General features: G+C 43.6%; 1 protein-coding gene across 4 annotated transcripts in view; it reads left to right on the top strand.

The window, feature by feature from the left end:
- The first annotated feature begins 237 nt into the window (after nucleotides 1-237).
- MIA3 (MIA SH3 domain ER export factor 3) overlaps nucleotides 238-17,456 on the top strand; it is a 52,303-nt gene continuing 35,084 nt past the window's right edge. For 3 of the 4 annotated variants that reach the window (XM_057728065.1, XM_057728064.1, XM_057728067.1), the window contains exons 1-6: nucleotides 238-403; nucleotides 3,321-3,454; nucleotides 6,640-6,726; nucleotides 8,972-11,786; nucleotides 13,338-13,499; nucleotides 16,131-16,276. In XM_057728065.1, the coding sequence (XP_057584048.1) occupies nucleotides 271-403; nucleotides 3,321-3,454; nucleotides 6,640-6,726; nucleotides 8,972-11,786; nucleotides 13,338-13,499; nucleotides 16,131-16,276 (3,477 nt within the window). In that variant the 5' untranslated portion in view covers nucleotides 238-270. Of the gene's footprint in view, nucleotides 404-2,417; nucleotides 2,509-3,320; nucleotides 3,455-6,639; nucleotides 6,727-8,971; nucleotides 11,787-13,337; nucleotides 13,500-16,130; nucleotides 16,277-17,456 lie in introns of all 4 variants that reach the window. The other variant, XM_057728066.1, reaches the window with a different exon arrangement.

The raw sequence follows: 17,456 nt of genomic DNA, 5'->3' as shown, positions 1-17,456 counted from the left end.
CAGAGTCCCGGTTGCCAAGGCAGCGACCGGAGGAGAAGGCCTCGCGAAGGAGGCGCGAGCGCGGGTCCTCCGCCTCCGGGACCCCCTCCGCCCCCTCCCGGAGGCCGTGCCGACGTGTCGCCCTGGGACTCACACCCGGCGGGCGCCGCCCCGCCCCGCCCCGCCGCGCGCGGCCCCCCGCCCCCGCGCTCCGCCCCGCGCTCCGCCCGCCCGCCGGCGCCCGCCCCGGCCGTCTGCTCCGCGTCACCGGCTCCGCGAGGTGACCACAACATGGCTGCGGCGCCGGGGCTGCTCTTCTGGCTGCTCCTGCTCGGGCCGCCCTGGCGGGTCTCGGGCCAGCCGGACCCGGACCCCGGCCGGCGCTTCTCGCAGCACAAACTCTGCGCGGACGACGAATGCAGCAGTGAGTGCCCGGGAGGGCGGCGGCGCGGCGCGGCGCGGCGCGGGGGCGGGAGCTCGGCCGCCCAGCACGCCGGCCGGGGGGCGCAGGCCGGTCGGGCGGAGCGCCGCGGGGGGCGAGCCCCGGGTCCCTGCGTCTGTCCCCTCCGGGTCTTCCGGCGCCCGGGCCCGCCGGCCCCGGCCGTGGGGGCGGGCTGCACCTCCCACTTGTTGCCAGCGTTTCATTTTTCCTCTGCCGAGGGAGGCGGGGGGCTGGGGGCTCGGAGGTGGCCCCCGGTTTCCGCGGGGCCCGCTCCCAGCGCCCCCTCCCCCGGCCCGCCCCGGCTCCGAGGGGGCTCCCCACGCTGCCTACGAGCGCTTTCCTGCCCCCGCCGCGGGGACCTCGCGGGGTGCAGTCCGGGGGCAGATGCGCGAAGGGCTCGTTGGGCGTCTTCCCGGCGGCGGGTTGATGGTGGGGCTCGGGAGAGGCTCCCTGGCGCTGCGCCTTCGCCCCCTCCGCTTCATTCGGATTCGGGGCTCGGACCGCCTTTTGAACAGGGGTTGGAGTTTAGGTTTGGGACGAGCCCGGAGTCCAGGCTTGCAGAGTGTTCCAAGGTCTCCTTCCCCGGCTCTGCCTCAGTTCTGTCATCTCTGTGCTTGGAAGGCTCCTGCAAATAGCCAGGCAGAGGGGGCACCGGGAAGGCCAGAATCTTTCGCTTTCGAGAGAGGCCGAGAATCTGCATCGGCCACCTGGGACCAGCAGCCTCCTCTTTGCGCAGGAAGCAGAATTGTTCCCTAACCGCGAATTGGGGGGAGCGGGGCGGGGGGGGGGGGGGGCGGCGGCGGCTGCGGCTGTGGGCGTTTAGGAGGGCAGAGAGCCCCAGACTCCGATGAAGAAGACTGTTAAAGTAAAAATAATTAAATACCTAAAAGGTTTTATAAATCCAGCCCGTTTCAGCCTTAGTCACTTGCGTTGTTGGGCTCTCTTCCTGTGTATTTGCCAGACTAGTATCATCGTTGTGGCTTCCCAACCGGTCTCAAATAACCTTGTAACATACTGGTAACCACTTCAGAAACCGTTGTTTATATGTTGTAATCAGTGCATATAGGAAAATGTTCGCTCTGAAGAGGCCGAAGGCTACAGTTTAGCTATTTATATTGAAATTGGTGTTATTCAAAACCAGTTTTCACAATTTGAAGAATTGTAGCACTGCCACACTGTTAGAGGAAAGAAAGGAGGCAGTCCTTGATGTGTGTGAAGCCATTCCTAGAGGTAGCCCTAGGACTGATGTAAATAAACGGTACAAAAGTGGAGCAACTTCCATGAATTTTTCCAGCAGCTTTCTCAGAGTAAATCCGGGTTACTAGCAAGCAGGGTTGGATATGGCCAAGTTTGCTGTTCTTTGCTTTCAAGCACTATCCTGCCTGGGTTCCTCAAAACCAGTTACCTGGAGAATCACATCACTGATGCTTCCTTAGTATGGAGACATGGTGTTGGAAGGGCCCGGGGCTGTCACATAACTTGAGAAATGGCATGTGTCCAAACAGATGTAACCGAACACAACAGGCAGCAGCTAGAGCAGGGTCTGGGTCTGTGTTGTGTTGCATCAGATGTTTACTTAGTAAGGTGTGTGTGTGTGAGCTGTCCTTGTGTGCGTTTCAGATAGCTGTTGCACAGTGTGCATTGTGTCATCTGATGTATTATTATAAATCTGCAGTGATCTCTTTTAAGGGGGAATAAGAGAGACATTGCCGTTCCAATTTTGATAGAATCCCGTCTCAGATTGTCCATCACCTTCAACTTGGCCTCTCACCTAGTTGTATCTCAATTAGAATGCTGACGTATTAAAATAATCAGATTTTAGTTTAATCCAAATAACCCCCTTTAAATCTATATGTTTGTCCCTCAAATACATATTTAAAGATATGTTATAATGCGCTTATTGCTAGTTGGCTTTTAGAAAAAGTGTTGTTTCCATTTCATCCTTCTTTTTCTCTGCTACTTAATTGCATTTATTATCCATTTCATCTTACATCAGAAACTGTGTATTTGGCCAACAAAAAGAAAATTACTGCTTCTACCAATTTCTAGATCGAGTGCGATTTAAGTCCTGCATTTTAAGACTGAAGGTAACTACTAAACAATTCTCATAGTTTTGCTTGTCCCTACCGCATGTGATTTTGTTTATAGAAACAAAACCTACTTGCCCACTTCTGATTTTGTTTATAGAAATAAATAAACCTTAATGTTGGGTATAGTTAACTTTATATACTTTAAGGAAAACAATGTCTTGTCATGTGGTTGGATTCAAAATAGGGTGTGATATCCGTTCCCATGAATTTATCCAGATACTGATGGAGAGAGCAACTTGACTGCGAATGAAATGGACAGTGTTTACTGCTGCATGGTAGCAGTTACAGCCACTTAAAGATAGGGACTTTTAGTGGTTAGTTCAAGTTAATTGACCCCTTGGGGGTTCTTGGGTGCTCTCCCCAGTTACCTATTACCTCTGCATGTAGTTATGCTTATATTAGTAGCATCTGCGCTCCAATTTACCCAACTGGAAAATGAAGCTTTTTATGATTATGAAACAGCAAAGACTGAGGACTAGATGGTTAGAAGGGGAACCAAGAGTTTCGCTTGAGACCAGCCTTGCGTGGAGGTGGACACATTGCTTTTTGTTTCTCAGCGTTATTGGTAGAGAAAAACAGAAAGTTTCCCTCTCTCCTATTTGCAGGGGATGTCATGATTTATAATGATAAAGGTCTATAGATGCTTTGAGCATATGGGTTGAAAGTGATTGTTTCCAGAGAATACTGGAGAACCTCGTTTGTTGTTTACAGTGGATGCTTATATTTCCTGATAAGTCAATATGGACTGTGAAAGCTGAACCCTGATATCTGCTTGTGTGTTTTTTTTTTTTTTCTCTCTTTATATACAGTGTTAATGTACCGGGGTGAGGCTCTAGAAGATTTTACAGGCCCGGATTGTCGTTTTGTGAATTTTAAAAGAGGTGACTCTGTATATGTCTACTATAAACTGGCAGGGGGATCTCCTGAAGTTTGGGCTGGAAGTGTAAGTAAAAATTTGACATACTTAATTTTCTTCCTTTTTATTGGCTTGTTTAGCACTGTAGTTTTAAGAAACTGTTTTCTTGGGGTCTTTGTTGGAGTTAACCTGTCCTCTCAAAAAGAGGCTGGTTCTGTGTCCCCAGCTGGCATCAGGCTTGGTACAGAAGAGGGGCTTCAACAGAACTGAACTGCTTCTGGCCATCACTCCTCAGCATCAAGTTCTCGGCCTTAGCAGCCACGGATGCTCCATACGTAGTAAATAAGGATGTGGTGGATGTATATACAGTAGAGTATTACTCAGCCGTAAAAAGACTGCAGTCTTGCCCTTTGCAACAATGTGGATGGATCTGGCAGGTATTGAGCTTAATGAAATAAGGCAAAGAAAGACACATACTATACGTTACCACTTATAAGTGGAATCTGAAAAGTAAAACGAATGAATATAACAAAACAGAAGCAGACTCACAAATGCAGAAAACAAACTCGTAGTTACCGACAGAGAAACCTGAAAATTCTTAACTTCATTGTTTCAAAAAGGAAGGATTCATGCGCATTAGACTTAATCCTGTGAAGGATGAGCAAGATGGTGTTTCAGGCATTCACGTTTAGAGTTGATTTTAAAGATAATTTTTTTCTAAGTTATTAGCATACCTAATCACATGTGCTGTTTCAGTTAAAAAAGCAAAACATCATTTTCACTGTGTGCGTTCTTGTTTGTTTGCTTGTTTTGCTTGCAACTGCCTGGACATCCTTTTCCTGCTTTTTGGACACTTGCTTTTGCAGGTTCCCCCCAGCAGTCTGTTCCCAGCTAGCTCTGTGTGTGCTGGGATAGCAGACATGGAAATCAATGACTTTGTCACACTTTGATGTTTTTAATGAGGAGCTTCACTAGGGGTGACCTGATTGGGAGGCTTATGAGCTTTTGTCCTTTCCTTTTTATGTGATGGGTAGACTGGTTATTTACTGAAAGAGTCCTGAATGCCCTTAGGATTGTCCAAACTTAGAGAAGCACCCAGTTCCAAATGTGAAAATTTTCACTCTCAATAAACACCAAACAACAGAAAAGAAGGCTTGAGAAGCTGCCATCAGGAAAAATTGATTTATTATGCTGGTGGTCCAGATTCCTAGGGAGGAGTCCTGTAAGACTAACTGGTCAGGTATAGCCCGTGTATTTAGGCAGGATCCCAGTTGAATCACCATATTCAGAGAAGAGTATGTTCTGTTTTCTTCAAGTCTATTGCATGAGATTTCTTGATGGTCTTTACTCTTGGAACATTTTTTCCAAGTCCCTAGGCTGCATTTTTCATACACTGGCGAAGCTGGAGCATTTGGGTAAGTGAACTTGACTTTGCATTTTCCCTCCTCCAGACCTTTGCTCACGACTGGATTACCTCTAGAAAGCGTGCCAGTCTTTCTGGTTCTCAACTTAGACCCTGCCTTCATAGGGAAGAACTGCCCTCAGCTCCCAGCCAGAAGGGATCTTTGCTGTCTCATAATTGTTTAGGTGGTACTTTGTTTGCACTGCTCATGTGGCATTCCTTTTACTTCCTCGTATTGTAGTTAATGTATGTACTGTCTTAGCTCCTGTAAAGTCAAAAGCTCTATAAAGGCAGGGCCCGTGTCTCACCCATTTTCCTTGTGAATATTTCCTTTCAGGGCAGCGGCACTTATTTTCATTTGTCCTGATAGTAGCTTATGCAGAATTTGTTCTCTTGAAACAATATTCTATTCTTTTCTTTTCTTTTTTCTTTTCTTTTCTTTTCTTTTCTTTTCTTTTCTTTTCTTTTCTTTTCTTTCTTTTCTTTCTTTTCTTTTCCCAAGTCAAATCAGCAGCTCCTTGGCAGAGATGATATGTGGAAGCAAAATTAGATCTAAAGATGACTTTCAGTCATGAGGGCCCATGATTCTGCATCTTTTTGTCAGATCATAAGAAATAGGACCCACTCAGTGTAAAAATATGGAGTTATTTATGACCTATGGTCTCAGTCGACAGATTACACAAAGATAAATGCATTTCCTTTCTCCACATAGCTCTGACTTCTTTCCCTTTTCCAGATTGTCTTAATAAAATAAAATTTTCCTGAGAAGGAAGTAAATATATTTTCCCTCAGTCTCCCATCTCTGTCATGAACCTTATATGTGAAGGATATTAAAAACTCTCTCCTGAGCTTTCAAATGGTTCCTGTTTCTATTTCTTAGTTTTCATCCTGAAGCTTCTTTTTGTTTCTTAGAGTTTCAGACTTTAACTGCCAGTGTAGCAATTTAAAATTGCCTTGTCTTATCTAATCTTCAAGGCAGTATCTACTAAAACTGGCTTTCACATAGTTGCCAGATACAACAAGAGCCCTCATAATGAGGATATGTTAGGAGTTAGTGATAAGATAGCCTTTTTTTTTTCTTTTTGTGCATTTGATCTGCATGTCAATCTCCTTTAATGATTGGAAAGAGATCTGCTTCTCTCTTTCAGACTGTAGCTAATAAAAGACAGTGTATGTTTCTCAGGAGGACAAACTTAGTATATTTTAAAAGTTAGTGGTATAGATAAATGGGGTAATCTTCTATAGAGGTTTACTTTGCATGAAACTGCTGTGTAATTAGTATGAATTTTATCTTCTCCCCAAATACTTGAAAATCCAGTTGTTGAAAAAGCTAGTACAGCCCATGATATCCATAAATATTTGCCTTTTGTTGTAGTGGTCATGCATTTCAGAAATGTTGTCTTTTTTTTACTTATTAATTTTCATGGCTTTTGTTTATTGGTTTAAGAAAGACTTCTAAGTACTGGTTTATGAGTGATACTGTGAAATGTGCAGATAAATCCTTGTTAGAGGTTATTTGGAATTGTTTCTAACCAGCCTTAATTTACATAGTTTTAATCACATAATATACAATAATTTTCTCTTAGGCAGATCTTCTAGCAACTTCAGAAATCTCGCTTTATGTGCTGTGTGTTTAGGATTAACGTTGAAAGAAAAATGTCAATGGTTTTAGAAAAGTTGCCCTTACAATATTCTGTACTTAATTTTCATTGAAATAATAATCTCTGTAATCATAATGGCAACTATGCATCTCTTGTGGTTATATCTACCTGTCTCTATATTTCCTCTCACTACTAAGAAGTCTCTCACTTATATTTCTTGTACAGAATTTTGATTGATACTCATTTCTTTTGCCAATTCTGTAATATAGGTTGGGCGTACTTTTGGATATTTTCCAAAGGATTTAATCCGTGTAGTCCAAGTATATACTCAAGAAGAGCTACAAGTTCCAACAGATGTAAGTTGTGGATTTTTTGTTGTTGTTTTTCTCAGTTATAAATTGGCTTATCAATTCATCAGTTACATTCAATTAAGTATTTTTGGAAGTCTTTGAATGTGTTTTGATCAAAAAAAAAAACAAGTTAACATCTGTGTATCAGATTTTAATTTTTAATTTATCAGACTACGAAGGAAGGAAGGAAGAAAGAAAAGTTTGAAAAGAATTTATGGGAGACTTTATATCATAATCTGATAGCTGTATGTTGAATCAGGTATTCTTATACAAGGCTGTGTATGCTTATTCAGGATTTTTCTTTGCTATTTTATGTGAGAAAAAAGATGAATAATTCAGTACCTTTGTATTTAGTTATTAAATTTAGGAGGTAAATATTTTTTTTTTGCAAGCAAGATGAGAAGGTATCTCACTTTGAAAACTACTCACTGAATAGCTTTTAGACATTTTAAGTGCTATATATAGAAATCAGGTTTAAATTAATCAAATCCTAAATTATGTACTAGGCCATAATATTTTGTTATTGACTCTTTAATGATTTAAGGGATTAGAGTTATGTGAAAGATTTTGGAAAAGGGGGCCAGAGCATTTTGAGTGGGGTCCAGCCTCAAATCTGCAAGGTCCTGACTGCACAGTCTATAAGGCATTCATCCAGGGTGCACTAACTTAGAATAGCTTTGTGATGACAAGGATTTTGTGCTCTGGGACCCTCATTCCAGCTGATTGTTTTCTGGAGTTTTAAAATTTATAAGAATTGATACCCACCTTCAAATAGAAATCTTTGAGCAACTCTTTGGTGTTGCTGCAAGAGTATGTGAGCTGCTAGCCTGGGGCACTTCTCAGCTGAGCTCTGCAGAATGTATGAAGTCACAGAGCCATTGCTATTCTTGAAATTTCCTTGCCTTCCCGAGGGTCATTGCCTGTTAGGCCTCACTCCTAATGAAGATACTGCTGGGAGGGAAATGCACGTGAGACAGCAGCTTACTGGTCACAGAGACCTCACGTGTTGGGGATTCCGCCTTCTCGTTGCACTCTCACTACACACTTCCCTCAACATTAAGAAATGGCTTAGAGATGCGTGTGATGAGAACAGGAGTCATTCATCCTTACAACACGTGTCAGGTCTCTCCAGAGCATTGTGAGAGTTTAGTTAGGAGAAGAAAGTTATCTTTGTTGGTTTTTTAACCTTTCCTTCTTTTTGTGACCCATTTTATGTCAGTTTGTTTACAAGGGGAGGGAAGGAAGAATATAGACTTATGAGTAGTCCGCAAGCAGATCTGTTGACACCTCATCAGGACCCTGATGTAGAGTAGCATGTGTCCCTCACTGAATCTTGTTTTCAAGCCATACTTGTGGTGATAGTTGAGTGGGAGCCCCTTGACACCATTCTTTGTCCCTTAACATTTCTACTTCCCCTGCACCTGTATTTCAGGAAGATACTTCTTCAGCTCATTTATCTTTCCCAATCCAAGGAAAATATGAGCCAGAAATCTGTAGCCTTAGAGCCTATCAGCAAGGTGATTCCACCTGTTTCCAGCGGGGTAAGCAGGGAAGTACAGCCTAGAAGGGAGGATGATGGAGATGCTGGGTGGTCTTCCAGCTTGTCCTGGGCAAGTTATGAGGTAAATTCCCAGCACATCAGGCATAGATATTGAAAGTTGGGAGACCCAGTAAATGATACCCTACTTTTTTCTACTTGTGCTGAGAACAAATTGAGAGACCCAGGAGTCAGGTAGATGGAGACCAAAATGTCACCATTACTTAATGATAAAGCTTTTTGGAGAACACGGGTCAAGTATGCGGGAAATTAATGGGCTTTTGAACGTTGCAGTCTAGAATAAGACAGACTTACCCAGCCACAGGCAGAGCTAGCCAACTGGGGGGCTTTCCCAAGGGGGTCTGTCCTTGTATAACTGACTGCATGGAAGAGAGAGGCTGTATGTTCCCTACAGCCAGTCCCAAGCAGAAAACAGGGATGGTTCCCACCAGCCACATGAATCATTCCTCTCCTGGGGAAAAGAGAATGCAGGGAAATCAGGAGCATTACTCAGGTAAGAGTCCTTCCTCGTGGAAGCAGGAAGCCAGGGAAACATGGGTTCCATCTCCCTGTCTCCTGACTCCCCAGGATTGGCACAAAAGCCCCTCTAGAGCCAAATCTGAATTTGAGATCATCTCTGTTATTAGCGTGGGTAAATGTTTGCTCTTGTGACACTTGGTTAGTGAGACACTAATGATTTTCTTTCCCTTGCAGGAGACAGATTTTGTTTGTTTTGATGGGGGAAGAGATGATTTTGATAATTATAATGTAGAAGAACTTTTAGGATTTTTGGAATTGTACGATTCTGCCACTGGAGATTCTGAGGAAGTTAAAGAAAAAACTTCTCAACATGTGGAAGAACCTCCTGAAGCATCTAAGGGAAGTGACCCTGAACCTGAGCCAGTAGAACCCAACTCAGAGGAAAGTGAAAGTATATTATCAGAAAACACTAAGGAACTCAGGGAAAGATATGAGGCTCAGAAGAGCCAACCCCATGTAAATAGTCAAACAGGTCATGCTCAGGGAGAGCAATCTTCACTTGAACCTTTTGGAGAAATGCTGCAAGATAAGTTAAAAGTGCCAGAAAGTGAAAACAACAGAACCAGCAATAGTTCTCAGGTCTCGAATGAACAGGAGAAGATTGATGCTTATAAACTTTTGAAAACAGAAATGACTCTGGACTTGAAAACCAAATTCGGCTCAACTGCTGATGCACTTGTATCTGATGATGAGACAACCAGACTTGTCTCTTCGTTAGAGGATGATTTTGATGAGGAATTGGACGCTGAGTATTACACAGTGGGGAAGGAAGAAGAGGACAATAAAGAAGATTTTGATGAGCTGCCGTTACTCACCTTTACAGATGGAGAAGATATGAAAACTCCAGTGACCTCTGGAGTTGAGAAACATTCAACAGAGAAAGAGCAGAATTCAAATGAAGAGCATACAGTGGAGGAAATTCGGCCCCCTTCCATCAAAAACAGTGATAAAAATATATTAACAACCTGGGAAGATACCATGTTCTCTGATGTCACAGAGGGTAAAGAAAACACAGGTACAGATTTAGAGAGGTCTGATTCAAAGGAGGAAAAGGAAAGGGATGTTGCATTAGTCCTGGAGAGCACATTGGGGAAACCACAGCCAGCTGCTGATCACAGTGACCCTGAGAAGGCAGCAGACAGCCTTTTGAATGCACAAGTCCCCGCAACGAATAATGACGAAGACCCAGAAGCGGACCCAGAATTTGACATTAAAGGAAAAGGGAGGAAGGTCGAGGAACCAGAGAGGGACCTGGTGCAGGATGCGGTGGGATCAGAGGATGAGAAGCACGAAGGCATGACTGTGCATGCTTCTCCCCCAGGCGGCCCCCTCAGCCCTTCGCCACCTGCTGAAAAGGGCGCGGAAACATTACAGTCAGCCTTTGCTCACCAAGAGAGTGACCTAAAAGGAGCAGCTGTTCATATCTCAAAGGAAATGCCCCACAAAGAAAAGCCACGAGGGCAGAGTTTGGAAGGTGCCTCCAAGAGTGAATCGGTACCCGAAGCGGCAGGGAATCAAAGGGACGAAGGGAAGATGACACAGGAGTCCGTGGGTTTGGCACCCCTCTTGGGTGAACGTGAGCGTAATGCTTCCAAAGACAGCGAGCAGGACGGAGATGGTGCAGCAGATGGACCGAAACCACACACGCTTCCAGGGGAGCATCCGAGTGAGGAACTTATAAAGGAACGGCTTCTTAAACCTCAAAATCAGACTAGAGGCTCCTCCCCAGATGAAATTGGTTTGCTAAGAAAACTGGAAGAAGAGGGTCCCATTCTGGGAAGAAATCTTTCCTGGCAGCAAGGAGATGTGGCTGCCACAGGGAGTAAGCAAGTGAGTGAGAAGAGAAGGCTCTCTGAGGAAGAGGTCACAGAGGACGCCCCAGGTGAAGGGCTTGTCCGTCACAAGCCTTTGCCGGTCACGCAGGAGGTAGGAAAAACACGCCAAGCTCATACCACTGAAGAACCAGGTGTCCACACTGAGAAACCAGAAGCAGAAGATGACGATTATAGCCCCGAAGAACTACTGGAGGATGAAAATGCTGTAAGTGCAAAACAGTCTAAAGAAAAAAGCCCTGAGATTCAAGACAGGTTAGATGTGGACCTGCAAGTCCCTGAAAAAGCTGTTTTAGGCGCCATTAAGACTGATCTAGAAGCTGAAGAAAACAAAGAAGAAACTAGTAATATATCAGAAAATGAAAGAAAAAATGAGACTGCAAGTAAAGAGGTAGACAGTCTAGTTAGGGACCCAGGTAGTCCAGGGGTGGAAAAAGAAGAAAGCTCCCTTGTGGATCAGAAAGCACAGAGACCCTCTGAAGGAAGTGACTTTCCTGGCAAGAAAGAAAATCAGACTGCAGAGTTGGGTGAAGCGTCTCAGAATAAAGGTCCTGATTATCTTAAAGAACACCCGAAGACCTCAGGGCTCGCAGAGAAGCCTGGGGTAGAACTCTCGAAAGAGGATGAGGAGGATGTAGAGAAATTCGTGGGTGCAGGAAACCAGGGGTCTGCCCCCGAGGACCACAACACTGACCCATTCCCCTGGGCTCCACATATACCCGTTCAGCCCAAGCACGTTGTCTATATAGAAGACTTGCCCATAATTAGCAGCTTCTTTAAAGATCAGCAGTCTCTGCAGCGGTTCCGGAAGTACTTTGATGTCCACGAGCTGGAATCCATGTTCCAGGAAATGTCATCCAAGCTGAAGTCGGCGCAGCGGGACAGCCTGCCCTATAATGTGGAGAAAATCCTAGATAAGGTCTTTCGTGCTTGGGAGTCACACATTCTGAGTGAGGCAGAGAAGATGCTCGATGCTCATGTGACCGAAAATAGAGATCTAGAGATGAAGGACAGTAGCATCTTTGAAGAGGCTGCAGTGCTTGATGATGTTCAAGACCTGATCTATTTTGTCAGGTACAGACACTCCACGGTGGAGGAGACGGCACCCCCAGCCATGGCACAGCCTTCAGAGGAAGGCTGGGGTGGACCAGCGGAAGGTGAGGTACCCACCTGTGGCCTTGTATGATTGGGCTTGAGAAACAGGTGTGGGGGCCAGGGGGCTGCCAGAGTGCCTCGTGCCTTGTTTGTAGAGCTCCGTCCATGGGTCCCAGCGTGCCCAGAGTGCAGGGACATCCACATGACCCTTCCCACCTTCTTTCTTGGAGGCTGGGGCGTGGAGAAGGATTTCTTGCTCTGCTCTTCCCTTAGACAGTTGAGACTGGTAGCATTCTCAAAAGGAAACTTTATAAAAAGAGAAAGACATGATTAAGAAAATAGTGTACAAAGTAGACCTGGTAATAAAGTACACGTTTCATGACAGGGTTTTTTTGAACACATCTTCTTCATTGTAAAATAACTGCTGTCTGTCCAGGGATTGACTGGCATAACTTTTAACCTGATGCCTGAGCTTCTTCATTCCCTCCAATTTTCAGGTGGCTGCCATGTTCTTTCCTGCCTCTTTAGGGCAGTCACTTGGGTAGTTAAATTCTGCCAGGCGCTTGGGTTCTCACATTCAGATTAATCAAGTATCAGCCAAGATACAGAGCCTTCTAACACAGCACGTAACATAGAAGCCGTTGAGGAAACGGTGATTGAACTGACCCTGAGCCAACATCCTAGATAAGCTGATTCCTAGCTCCACGCTCTTTTTCTCTGTCCCCGTGGTTTTCAAACGGGGGCATTTGAACTGAGGGTATACAATTGGCTAACAGGAGGACGTAAAACCACAGAATAAATGTATCTTCCCAGAGTGCCAATTTGGAGATGGGGACATTTTTTACATTTAATCAAAGCAGCTATATTTGGATTAGAATGCAAAACTCAAATGAATTTCCAGGGTAAACCATGAAGTTTCAAAGAAATTCACCTTTTGCTGTGGGTCACATTGGGTGATGCCCTGAGCCTCTTAGGGACAGAAGTGGGTTCACTTCTCTTGATTCTTGAAGGCACTTCAGAAATATTGGAAAGGCACTTCAGCAAGCTGCCTTTGTATGTAATGCCCTTCTCTGTGCTAGTTCTGTGAAATAGGCATGCTTGTGGATGAAGGGGGTCTGTTATTTCTGTGTAGGATAGGTGTCTCCTGTTTCTGCTCTTGCTTGGAATTCCCTTTTGCACATTTATCTGTGTGGGCATATGTTGGTTTGTCAAGAAAAGTTAGGTTTATTGACATCCCTACTGTAAATATATTTATTTATGAAATACTTCGGGATGAGAGTTTTGTTTGTTTGTTTTGCCATGGCTTGTGGAATCTTAGTTCCCAGACCAGGAATTGAATCCAGGCCATGGCAGTGAGAGCACGGTGTCCTAACCACTGGACCGCCAGGGAATTCCTGGGATGAGGGTTTGTTTATCACTTTCATTGTATAGCTTAGCCATCTGTGAAGTAAAATAAAAGCAACTGGAACTCTTTTTTTCCTCACCCAGTCGTGCCCCACAAGATGCCAGCACACGGGGCAGGGACGAGGGGCCCTGCAGATATGTGGTGAGGGGGTGCGGGAGGGGGACTGGCGTCAAGCTTTGCCAGCCCCGTGCGTTCTTCTCCCCTGTAGACATTCAAGCACCGCTGGAGGAGAACTTCCCACAGGAGAGCTCCGACGTTCTTATAATGCAGATTTCTGAAGAGCCCAGCCACTTGGATCAACCCGTGACCAGTGACATGGGTATCTCAGAAGTGTCCCAGAAGCCGAATACGCAGACGGACGGAGACCCAGGTAAAGCTTGCTAATTTTTCTCTACAAAGTAGAGGCCTATCGTAAAGAAGACCTCCTAGGAGATTTGTTGCTGAAGGTAGGAAATAACACAGGTGTAAATGCATTTAAAAAGTAAGAAATCCGAGAAGTAACAGAGAGAAGCAGGCATCAAGACAGATGGAGCCCAATCGTAGGAAGCAGGCCAGAGACTGTAACTAACCTACCAGCCAGTGCAAGGCCGGCGTTAGCGTATGTGAGTTTATTTATTTATTTATTTATTTACCTACCTATCCATCCCAACACTGAGAAATGAATAAAAATTTTCTCTCCTCTTGTGTATAATTTACTTCTATGTAATTTTTATGAATGAAGGAGAAGAACATAGGGAGGTTTAAATTAACTCTTCTTGAATCTGTGATGTGTATAGTTTTTAAGGCTTTCTGCTGGCTTTTCACTTTTCACTACAAGGGACAAGTCCAAGATATAAACCATCTATTTCTTCTAACCACATCTTAGCATGTGAGTAATTTAGTCTAATTCTTGATATGAGGGAATTGCTAGAGGTTGATTTGAGAGGTAGCAGGGAAGCAAATTGATCTCTGGCTGTTGTTTTGTTAAGAGTCTTTTTTTTTTGTTTTTCCAGCTCAAAAATATTTTAGTAAACTTGAATTGTTAACGATCTAGTACACTGTGACAAAATGGATACAATTTTTTTCCTATTAGTTATCTATTTTATACATATTAGTGTATATGTGTCAATCCCACTCTTAATGTGAGTAATTTAAATCTAAAATGCTATTCTTAAAAAGCCTTATGCTCAAAAACAGTAGTTTTCAGCCAGACCAACAGTGACAGAAACTCTGGGGGTGGAGACCAGCAATCTGTGACTCTGTGTTTAACAAGCCCTCCAGGGAATTCTGATCTGTTAGAAGTTAAAGTTTGAGAACCACTGCTCTGAAACTCACAAATTCTGTTTTCCCTCCATCCCCCTCACCCCCTCACCCCCTCACCCCCAAAGAGTACATTATAGCTCAGTTCTTCTGTTAATTTGCTACCTGGACATGGTAAAACTTCCTTTAAAACAGTGAAGGGGATATTTATGTCTAGATATCCTTATATTAAATAAAGATTAGAGGAAACAGTACAGAACTTTGCAGTACCTAACAGTCCAGTGTAGACGGACCCCTGTGAATAGTACTTAATCACAGAGCACAGTAAATGTCCAGTGGGAGAGCAACTCATTTCATTTGGATGAGAAAGTTGTTTTAAAAATAAAGTTTTTTAAAATGCAACCCCAGTAATAGTATCAACAGCTTTCTAGTTTTTCTGTAGCTCCCTCATTTTACCAATAAATCAGAACAACTAATTGTGTTATTTTGTCTATCCAGTATGGTGATATGACATCATTACCATTTTGTGTTTTTAGAGATCATGGTCTCTAACCATAGATAGAGCATTACCCTGTGATACCACAGGCCTAGCAGCACTGGGCTGCCCCTCCGACCCACCCCTGCTTCAAAATATAGGAGAGGTCACAGCAGGAAGAGGAATTCAGCTAATTTGAGAAGAAATGGCATATCAGAGGTCTCCTATGTTCCGGAGGATGTTGTATTTGTATAAATACTCCTGTAACTCAAAAAGGTTCTGCTTGTTGAGAATGCGTCACATGCAGATAAGACTTGTTACTCTCTTGCTCAGAAACTTTCAGGGTTAGGAAAGATTTTGCTTGCAGAATTAAAAACACATGTTTTGCCTTGTCCTTTACGTTCCACCACAAAATGACATCAACTGCCTTTAGAGGCTGATCTTCTCAAATGTCCCTTCATGCATCTCAGGTGTTGAGGTGCTGAACTGATGGGGAAACTTCACCAGTGGTCAGATTCATAGATCAATAGCAATGGAATCTCAGGGCTGGAAGAGACCTGAGCAGCAACTAGTACAACTTCTCACCAGCTGCTTTTTGGACTCCTAGCTATTTATAAGAAGCGCCCAGACCCAAATCACTCCTCCTGAAATCTCCTTCCTACTGCCTCATCATGTGGCGATCCTTTCAGGTAGAGCTGGAATTCGAGCTCTTTCACAGAGCTGAACGCCAGGCCCCCACCCTGTAAGCAGTTCCCTTTCACCTCTCTCAGTGTTTACCGTATTCCCTTTTGTGTAGCTGTCACTCATCCATTCAGTAAGCAGCTGTTGAGTGCCTGCCAGGTGCCAGATGCTGTGCTGAGTATGGGTGCAGGTCTGCAAACTAACACACTTTTCTTACTCATTGTTTGCCTGAAGTTTCTAATGCAGTGCTTCACCAGCACTAAATAAATGTTTGTTAAATGTGATGGTGTGTATACGGGAAAAGCATAAAATTCTGTCTTTCTCAGTCCCCACGAGTCTGTATTGTTCAGATGGCAGTTGCATTGCCAGGGACGTGATGGGGGGACTGCTGGCAGGTAGAGTCGGTTGGAGATGTTGTTCGTTTTATAGCTGAGGATGTGATGGGGGTTCTGGCATTGTTTTTATATAATTGTCTTAGGAGAAGCACATATCCAGGCAGAGTGACTAATATTTAGTGGGCACTTATTTATTGAATATTTAAAATGAAGAGAAACAAATCTTATTCTGAAGCATAAATAAAATATTAGCTTTCTCCCTCAATTTTAGGGATAATTACAACGGAAGATTCTCTTAACGATGCTGTTGACGCAAAAAAGCAACTGGAAACAAATGCTGAAGAACCAGCAAGTGTCACACCTTTGGAGAATGCAGTTCTTTCCGTGTATTCGTTTGTGTTTTATTTAACTAAGATGGTAAGTTTGACATATATAATTTCTTCAAATAGAATGTTGATTATTACAGTTTTCAAGTTGATTTTAAGCAGGAGGTGAAGAACTTAAAATGTCTTTATGAAAATTACTCCTAAGCCTTTAAAGATAGCCTCTGAAACAAGCCACAGGTGTATGATGTTGGTGGTTTCTTTTGTATTTCTGCGGTGTCAGTTGTTACTTCTCCTTTTTCATTTCTAATTCTGTTGATTTGCGTCTTCTCCCTTTTTTTCCTGATGAGTCTGGCTAATGGTTTATCAATTTTGTTTATCTTCTCAAAGAACCAACTTTTAGTTGTATTGATCTTTGCTATTATTTCCTTCATTTCTTTTTCATTTATTTCTGATCTGATCTTTATGATTTCTTTTTTTCTGCTTACTTTGGGGTTTTTTTGTTCTTCTTTCTCTAATTGTTTTAGGTGTAAGGTTAGGTTGTTTATTGGATAGATGTTGGTGGTTTCTTAGTTCACTTCCCCACTTGAAGAGGATTTGCTTCCTGCCAGTGCTGACCATATGTACACCTGTAAAACGCGGTTCTTCCCTCGAAGACCTTTCAGTCTAGCAGGGAGATAATGACATTGACTTGAGACATGATATGATATGGGAAGGAAGAGAAGTATTTACAGTCAGAGGACGGTCAGAGAAAGTCAGAAGTTAGCAGAGACATTTTTTTGAGAATTGGAGGACCTGTGTCAGTCTGATGTGTAGTTCGTTGTTGAATAAGGGCTGGGGGAGATGCAGTCACACATAAGAAACAGCATGTTTGGAGAGACGGGACATGAGAAAAGGTTATTTGGGGAAGCCAGGTAAGTGTTTAAAATTAGAGGGAGATGCGCACATGTAAAGGAAGTTGTATGTCATGATAAGTGATATTAGGGATGGAGATCCTTTGAAGGTTTTAAGCATGAAAGAAGTATGGTCATATTTGTTCTTAGAAAGAGTCACTTATGGCAGAATATTTATTCAGACTTATCTGTCTAAAGAGTCCTGGACAGATGTTTAATCTGTCCAGAAGCTTATCTAAGCTTTTTTAGGACTTAGTGCCCCCTTGTGGTATTTATTGAAATTGGATGTTTTTCTTGGTAAATCATGTGAATGAACAAGCTTTCAGAATTTGGAGGCAAAGTTGCCCTTGGAGCTATACAGAAAGTATTCTTTCCAACAAA

The sequence above is a fragment of the Hippopotamus amphibius genome, chromosome 3, assembly GCF_030028045.1.
Source record: "Hippopotamus amphibius kiboko isolate mHipAmp2 chromosome 3, mHipAmp2.hap2, whole genome shotgun sequence".
Lineage (NCBI taxonomy): Eukaryota > Metazoa > Chordata > Mammalia > Artiodactyla > Hippopotamidae > Hippopotamus > Hippopotamus amphibius.
Note: the sequence above shows the minus strand (reverse complement) of the source record. Positions and strands in the feature narration are given on the sequence as shown.